This window comes from Octopus bimaculoides, chromosome 3 (genome assembly GCF_001194135.2).
Source record: "Octopus bimaculoides isolate UCB-OBI-ISO-001 chromosome 3, ASM119413v2, whole genome shotgun sequence".
Taxonomy (NCBI): domain Eukaryota; kingdom Metazoa; phylum Mollusca; class Cephalopoda; order Octopoda; family Octopodidae; genus Octopus; species Octopus bimaculoides.
In genome coordinates this window covers 157,580,998-157,589,907 of record NC_068983.1, presented here as the reverse complement: position 1 = coordinate 157,589,907, position 8,910 = coordinate 157,580,998, and the positions used below count along the sequence as shown (strand labels likewise).

Genomic DNA, 8,910 nt, shown 5'->3' with positions numbered 1-8,910 from the left:
CCTGGATGTTTGTACATTTACAGATTTTTATTAATGTCATATATTAAATGAAGCGCTTTTCACCTAGTCGTGTAGGTTTTTCAAATTGTTTCATTTAATATGTGACATTAATAAAAATCTGTAAATGTACAAACATCCAGGTTTCTGAATACCTTAATTAAAATTTATATATATATATATATATATATATATATATGAATTTGGATTGCATCAGAGGATCTTTGTCTCATATTCTTTACAGTGTTATCTTTGCACCTTAGAATGATGTTTTTCTCTTAGAATAATATATACATATGTATATATGAGCTACAGTTGAAATTCTTAAAACTTTTTATTTAAAAACTATCATCTATTTCACTTGATCAACCTGGTTGGCTAAATCAAATGATTAAAGCAATCCGGTATACTCTGGTGAACTTACAAGTTATGTAAATATCTACAGTTTCAGAAACATCTAACTTACAGTGATATGGAAAAATTGATCCTACAATGCTAAAAATAATACTCAATAATATTCATGGTACAGATGTAGAAGGACAATTGCATAAAGGAGTGTTGATCACTTAAAGTGGAGGGAAGTTGTAGCATAGGGAAACCCAGGAAGACCTGGAACAAAGTATAGACCAAGCTCAAAATGCTGAACCTTATGAAGGAGATGAGGGAGGACTGAGATATTTGGCACAGTGCTATACTCAAGAAGGCCCGTCCACCACAGCAAAATTGATGGTACCATATAAAAAGCATTGGTGTGGGTGCTGGTGCCACATAGAAGGCACTCAGTGCATTTGTGGAGTTATTGACATTAGGAAGGGCATCCAGTTATTTAAACCAAGACAAAACAGACTATGGAACCTGGTGCAGCCCCTGGCCTTACCAGTTCCTGTCACGCCGCCCAACCTATGCCAGCATGGGAAATGGATGTTAAATGTTGATGCTGATAATGATGATGATGATGATGATATAATCTTTATTCTGATCCACTGAAATTACTTTAATGAAATTCTCTTACTTTCCAGTCTGAAGAATCATAACAGTATTATCTCCTTCATATGTACAAGAAACAGCTGTGTGACTTTCAAGTAATGGTAAACCACTTGCTAAAGAGACGCCATGACCACCACAACATTCACGACAAGTTTGGATATATTTTGTAGCCAACCAGGTGCTTTGTGCCTTTAAACCAGCTAAAAAGGAATGCAACTGTAACATTGAATAAAAAACATTATCTTGATAAATAGTTTGAACACATTATTTAATTTAAGATTCATGAAATATTCTAAAGAACATACATCAACTCTGATATATTTTAATAATTTCCTTTTACACTGGCAAGAAACCAGACAATTTTCTAAAAATAAAGAGAATGGCATTGTGGTAGTAATGCTTTTAACATTAGTATCTCAATAACTGTCTGGGTTGGTAGACTTAATATGTCATCCAGTTTAACACTTTCACCTGACCGTTGAGTGTCAGTGGAGTTCACTTGTTTGCCAGGATTCAGGCTAGATCTCAGATCAGTGAATAACTTTCTCCACAAGTCAGAAAAGCCTTGTAAAGGGTCGTGAGCACTGCCTTTACTCTGCTGGCTAAAGTATTAGGAAGGAAGGGAGGAAGAAAGAAAGAAATGGAGTAATGACTACAACAATAATGATTATCGTTTCTCCATGGCACTTCCTAATTTTATGATTCACTTCTCAGTAATTTGACATGTTATAAAATGCCAAATAACTATAAATGTCACAATATATGTCTTATTAAATAAGAGGTAAATCAATTTTTGCAGGTGTGGGTATTAAGCAATTATTTAACTAGGGATATTATTGCTACTTATTTTACTAACTCTTTGTCGATGAAAAGCAAAATCAACATTAATCTTACTATAATGGGCATTTTGACCGTCTGTCTGTTCCCCCTTCACTGTCAAACAGTTGGAGCAATGGTCACAATGTTTATCGGGATTATGAAGGAGGTAATCAGGAAGGCTTTTAGTGAAAGAAAAATGTGAAAAAGTATAATTATTTAGTGGATATTAAGTTTTGTATTAATAAACCACATTTGACTTTTCGTTAAAATTCCAGTGATGAGGATTAACTCTGGATTTGCGATACTATCACCTTATTTCCCATCATAGATGGGCAGATTTGCTATCTTACTGTATTGGGTATTATGTCTATCTGCCCATCTCTTTGTCTGTTCCTTCTTCATGGCCAGATGGCTGGACCAATGGTTATGATATTTTTCAGGAAGGGTTTTAGCATTAAAAAATCAGAAAGTATGATTATTTTGTGGATATGATTTTTGAATTGATAAACCACCTTCGCACTTTTATTGTATAGTTCGTGGCCCCATTGTAGACACAAAGGGAGTTGTGAGGGTGGTTAATAACAGAAATAAAATGGAAAAAGTGTGTGTCAGTATATAGTGTGTGAGATTACTCAGTGACTATTGAAGTGTATCAGTCTTGAGCAGGATTTGAAATGGTTAATCAAAGCAGCTGTTGCTTACATCTCAGTTTTGTCAATCAAAATAACCCATGGTACCAGAACATCCAGACATTATTCACATAGAACAGTGAGAGGTAAGTCTTAGTTTGATTTTTGCAACCCTAAAGATTACACTCACTCATTCGCAGCAAAGAAAGCAAAGGGCCAGACTTTAGATCATGTAGGTATATTTTTACCCACTCCAATGTTTACACACGGCCAGTTATACATCACTATGAATAGAGCAACGGACTCCAGTAATTTGAAAATTAGAGTTGACCAAACAGAAAATATCTACAAAGAAGTTTTGTAATCATATTGATATTATTGAAAGGAATATGATTCATAATTTAAATAAAGAAATTTGTGAACTTTGAATGTATAAAAGTATAAACAAGTGTAAAATAGTGTAAACAACTAAAATAAAAGTATATCTAAATAACATATTTTGCTTAATACTTTTTATGTAGTGGTTGAAGGAAGTTCTGGCTTTCAATAGGAGTGGTCCACATAACCATTCATGATGCAGGCTGGGAGCCTATTCATGACAGAGGCTGGGAGCCTATTCATGATGCAGGCTGAGAGCCTATTTCAGTTCATGAGTGAATCGTCATCACATGTCACTAAGTTGCAAACACATGTCATATAGCTGCAATAGAATACTGTATCACCAACAATAATGTGATTTTTCTCAAACATCACTCAGTAATCTATCAAGTCCATTTACACATTTATCAATACATACTGCTGTTAAGACTTCCCTCCTTCATTTTATGCCTCCATCATAGATGGATAGATTTGCTAGTAAGGTTAATATTGGAAGAATAGGGAAAAATTCTATAAATTTCATAAATTCTCTGTTGATTTATTATCCTGTTATACTTAAATAATGTCATCAGCCCAGATAAAAATGTACTGAATTGGGTTTTCTCTACAACAATATAAAGCAATGGTACTTGTCTCTAATCACAAGTCTTTAATTTAATATACACAACTATCAACATATCTCTCTAGAGTTATTAACTGGCATTCAATCAGTTACAACAATGAGTGTTCCAGTTGAGTCAATAAATGGTACAGCTTGCTCATGAAATTAACATGCAAGTGACTAAGCTCTCCACAGACACATACCCACCATGTCATTCTCAGGGAGATGCAGCATGACACAGAATGTGACATGGCTGGCCCTTTGAAATACAGATACTGTTCATTTTTGCCAGCTGAATGAACTGGAGCAATGTGAAATAAAGTGTCCTGCTCAAGGACACAATACACCACCAAGTTTTGAACTATCAACTTTACAATTGTGAGCCAAATACCTCCAACCACTAAGCCATGTGGATCAACTAAACCCTTGTTATTATAACCAACAGAGAAGAGGAGAAGAGTTATTAACTGTCATGAATGAGCAAGGAAGTGCCACAGAAGTATGAAATGAGAACTAATATTTGACTCTCATGACTAAACTATAAAAATAAAAATAAACTGAACATATATTTTGAATTTAGCTTTTAGGTATGTTAACATTTATCATGATTTATAATTAGTGTATAACTAATACAATATTCTAATAGAAATTGATAAATGAAAAATAATATTTTACTTACAAATAGAAATTGATCAGTTTTTCCTTGTGAGGCATCTGTCAATATCTGCTGACAAGCCTCATTCATACTTCTCCAAGCAAAAAACAATGCAAAAGTAGTACTTAAAGCAGAAAACAATCTATACTGTTGAGTTTGGAAGTTAAGTACTGATTGTTCACCAGCCCTGTTATAATGACATTTAAAAGCTTATATTTTATATTTCAAAATTAATAAATATGTTTAATGATCAATGAGAAATCTGAAAAATATCATTCTATTCCAGTATCAAATATCCAGCAGCATGAAAGGCCACTAACATCAGCTTTGATAGTTGTAATGGGGTACAAACAATATGTAGTGTTATGAGCCAGGCTGTGTTGTAGGGAAGGACTGGAAGTAAGGGAGAATGCATGTCCTGTCAGAAATGGAGCCTGTGGGTCCCAGTAGAAGGGCTGTGGTGGGCATGCAGGGTTGGTGAGGCGTGAATAGTCAGTTGGTAGTGGACAGCATATGAGAGTAGACCTGTTAAACAGTAAGACCTGAAGAGTTTCAAGCTGCCAATCCACCAGAGGCAATGGAAGGAGGAGCTGCATTGGGACTCGAGCTACGGAGAGACAAGGCTGGCACATTGGTGTTTCGGAGAGGGAATAAAATCCCCAAAAATAGGCACCATGACAAGTAGGCGAGAACTGTTTTCTGTATGTGGGAAGCTGCTGGGACACTACTCGATTGGAGAATGGCTCCGGACAGCATGTAGCTTCATCAAGAGGTGAGCTGAAGGAGTGAGGTGGAGTGACTAAGTGGGTGAGAAGACAACTGCTATGATGCAAGAAGTCTTGGAGAGAACGACTGTGGAGGACCCAGTAAGAGAAAACTGGTAATGTGCCCAAACTGAAGAATGGGATCATGTGGTGTGATGCTAGCAGCATAGCAACAGGAGTTGTCCTGGAAATTGGAGGTGTCGTGGTGGAGGATGTGGCCTGGCTCAGGAAGAAAGACGACTGCAACCACATCAATGTGTTGAAGGGGCTGAACCTGGCTCTGAGGTGGGGGCTGCATACCCTCAAGAACCGGACCGATTCACCACTGTACTTAGATGGGTGAGATCAGTGGTCACTGGCGAGCAGAGAGTTTGAACCAAAGTGGGTGCAGAGATGCTGATAAGATGCCATTTGGGAATTCTGGGCAAGCTAGCTGCTGAGTTTGACCTGAGGCTGAGTATAGTTTTTGTGCCATCTGAGAGGAATAGAGCAGGCGTCCTGACCAGAGTAAAGAAAGCTTGGTTGCAGGTGCCAGAAGATCTGGAGCAATGAGAGGCTGCAGTGTGTCAACTGAGTGACTCAGAGCTGAGGAGACTTCATGCCATGCATCACATGCGGGTGGACAGGACCCTGTTCCTAGCCAGAGAAGTTGACTCTGATATGATCAGGCAGAGTGTGCAGAGAGTAGTTGGGAGCTGCGACAGGTGCCAGTCCATTGACCCTGTTCCGGGTGTGCATGAGACAGGAAGCATTCCAGTAGAACACAACTGGAAATGACTGGCAGTGGACGTGATGTACTACCGGCAGGGGACATAGCTCTTGATGGTTGACCGCAAACCAGAGCAGTTGGCCATATGGAGGGATATGAAGATGAGGACTGTGGAGGAAATCACAAGAAAACTAAACGAGATATTCCTAGAACGAGGCCCTGTAGATGAGCTGCTTGTGGACAATGGCACTATGTTTCACTCAGAGGTGCTGAGGGAAATGCTCAACAAGTGGCACGTTAGCCATTTCTTCAGGGTGGCATACCAGCCAAGTGGCAATGGAGTTGTGGAGAGACATCATTGTACCATCAAGACCATAGCAGAGAGGAGCCACATCTCTCCGGTTGAGGCTGTTTATTTGGTATAATATGTCGCCCAGGTTGGGACAGGCTGAGGAGTGCATGTCAGGGAAAAAGTCTGGGTTAAACTCCCAAATGCATGGTGCACATCACAATGGGGAAAGGGGATAATAACCTCTGTAAATTCGAGGAACAATGTGTCTGTAGATGGCATGTTTTGGATGTGTAGACGTCATGTTTTGGATGTGTGCAGGATCATCAATGCATCGGAGGATGGAGCCAACAGTAATGGACAAGAGGATGAAACCAGCAGCAACATGCCAGGGACTGAGGCCAGTCCTGAAGTCCCACAGCGGTTGCTGGTTGGCTGATTACAAGACAAGTTAAGGCATGTGGTCAGGGTTGAGGAGAGGGTGTGGGCAGGTTGGTTGAATGATCTTCAGATCAGGGGGGCATGTGGTGTTATGAGCCAGGCTATGTTGTAGGGAAGGACCAGAAGTGAGAGAGTACGCATGCCCTGTCAGAAGTGGGGCTTATGGGTCCGACCACAAGGACCACAATGGGCATGCAGGGTCGGCGAGTAGTCACTTGGCAGTGGACAGCATACAAGAGCAGACCTGTTAGATGGTACGGCAGCTGACAGAGCACATGGAGAGTATGGTGACAAACAGGGCATGTGGACATTGTGAATGACCCTTCCAGATAGACAGGTAAGACTACCGTAATTCTCTCTCTGCTTCTGTCTTTTCTTCCTTCACATCACACAATACTTAACACAGTTGAAGTTTACTATTTCAATAACTATTTCTATATAAACTTGGCCAGTGGATTAGAGCATTGGTAAAAAATGCTTTGCAGTATTTGTCCTGGGTTTTTACATTCTGAGTTCAAGTCCTGCCAAAATCAACTTTGCGGTTCAACCTTTCAAGATTGATAAAATAAAGAATCCATCAGGTACTGGGATTGATGATATTGACACACTACTCCCTTCAAAACTGCTAACCTAGTGCCTAAATCAGAAATCAATATTATCAACATCGGCGGTACATATTCTAAAATTGGAACAATACAGAGAAGATTAGCATGGCCCCTGCGCAAGGATGACATGCAAATTTGTGAAGCGTTCCATATTTCTGATTGTTGCCAGTGCCCCTGGACTGGCTCTTGTGTGGGTGGCACGTAAAATACACCATTTTGAGCGTGGCCGTTGCCAGTACCGCCTGACTGGCCTTCGTGCCGGTGGCACATAAAAGCACCCACTGCACTCTCTGAGTGGTTGGCGTTAGGAAGGGCATCCAGCTGTAGAAACTCTGCCAAATCAGATTGGAGCCTGGTGTAGCCATCCGGTTTCACCAGTCCTCAGTCAAATCGTCCAACCCATGCTAGCATGGAAAGCAGACGTTAAACAATGATGATGATGATGATGATGATGATGATGATGATAAGACCAGTGGATGGGCAGAACCATAAGAGCATCAAACAGAATGATCTGTGGTTATTCCAGTTCTATACATTCTGAATTCAAATCTCATAAAAGCTGGTTTTGCCTTTCATCCATCTGGAGGCTGACAAAATAAAGCATCAGTCAAGTACTGGTCGAGTACTTGAATTACTTTAATCAACTAACTCACTCCTTCAAATTTCAGGCCTTGTGCCTGTATCAAAAAAACAATTCTAGAAAAGCACAGGCATGGCTGTGTGGGAAATAATTTGCTTTCCATACACGTGGCTCTGGGTTCAGTGCCACTGTATGCCACTTAGTACAAGTGTCTTTTCCAGACAAACCAAAGCCTTGTGAGTGTATATGGTAGCCCATTGTATATACAAAGGGGTGCTGAAAAGATGATTAGAGTGACAAGGATGAGAACAGTTGTGGTTGATTTGGGGGAGATGAGAAGGTCAGACATGATATGATGAAGGGAAGAAGAAGAGATTTACAGTCATTGTTAGTTGCACTGGCAGCACAGTAGAGAAAATGAAAAGAAGAGAATAACTGAAAGATATGACAAATAGAGGCATGGGTAATAGGAGTATAGGCAGTTGGGGTGTGAGTGATAAAGAAATGAGTAATAAGAGGATAAGAAGTATGTATAATAAAGTGTTGAGAGAGATTCAAACAAGCAGAAGATGTAGACATAAGATGCATACATAAATACATGCACATGGACACACATGCACACACACACATCAAAGTGCAGTCACAGCAGTGTGGTTAAAAGCTCGCTTTCCAATCACGTGGTTTTGAGTTCAACCCCACTGCATGGCACCTAGGTCATATGTCTTCTACTTTATCCAGGGGTCAACCAAAGCCTTGTGGGTAGGTTCGATAGAAATGAAAACTGAAAGAATTCAGTTATATGTGTGTGTGTGTGTTATTTCTTTACTACCCACAAGGGGCTACACACAGAGGGGAGAAACAAGTACAGACAAACAGATTAAGTCGATTATATCGACCCCAGTGCGTAACTGGTACTTATTTAATCGACCCCGATTGTGTGTAATACAATCAATGGGTGGATACAGGCAGTGGGATATTATAATTAAAATATCAGGTTATGTTTACTTTAAGACACTTTAACTTTCATCATCATCATCATCATTGTTTAACGTCCGCTTTCCATGCTAGCATGAGTTGGACGATTTGACTGAAGACTGGTGAAACCGGATGGCAACACCAGGCTCCAATCTAATTTGGCAGAGTTTCTACAGCTGGATGCCCTTCCTAATGCCAACCACTCAGAGAGTGTAGTGGGTGCTTTTATGTGTCACCCACACGAAAACGGCCACGCTCGAAATGGTGTCTTTTATGTGCCACCCGCACAAGAGCCAGTCCAGGGGCACTGGCAACGATCTCGCTCGAAAATCCTACGGAGACCAGTCAGGCGGTACAGGCAACGGCCACGCTCGAAATGGTGTCTTTTATGTGTGCCACCCGCACAAAAGCCAGTCCAGGTGCACTGGCAACGATCTCGCTGGAAAACCCTACGAAGGCCAGTCAGGCGGCACTGGCAACG

At 40.3% G+C, this 8,910-nt stretch overlaps 1 protein-coding gene and 1 non-coding gene across 3 annotated transcripts in view; one reads left to right on the top strand and one right to left on the bottom strand.

The window, feature by feature from the left end:
• Positions 1–8,910, bottom strand: part of LOC106883939 (peroxisomal acyl-coenzyme A oxidase 1) — a 48,983-nt gene that overhangs the window by 16,816 nt on the left and 23,257 nt on the right. For both annotated transcript variants that reach the window (XM_014935089.2, XM_052966639.1), the window contains exons 8-9: positions 4,091–4,253; positions 1,010–1,200 (exon numbers count right to left, since the gene is read on the bottom strand). In XM_014935089.2, coding sequence (XP_014790575.1) covers positions 1,010–1,200; positions 4,091–4,253 — 354 coding nt within the window. The remainder of the gene's footprint in view (positions 1–1,009; positions 1,201–4,090; positions 4,254–8,910) is intronic.
• Positions 6,925–7,031, top strand: LOC128247446 (U6 spliceosomal RNA). The gene has a single exon (XR_008263828.1). It is a non-coding gene; the product is annotated as a U6 spliceosomal RNA (small nuclear RNA).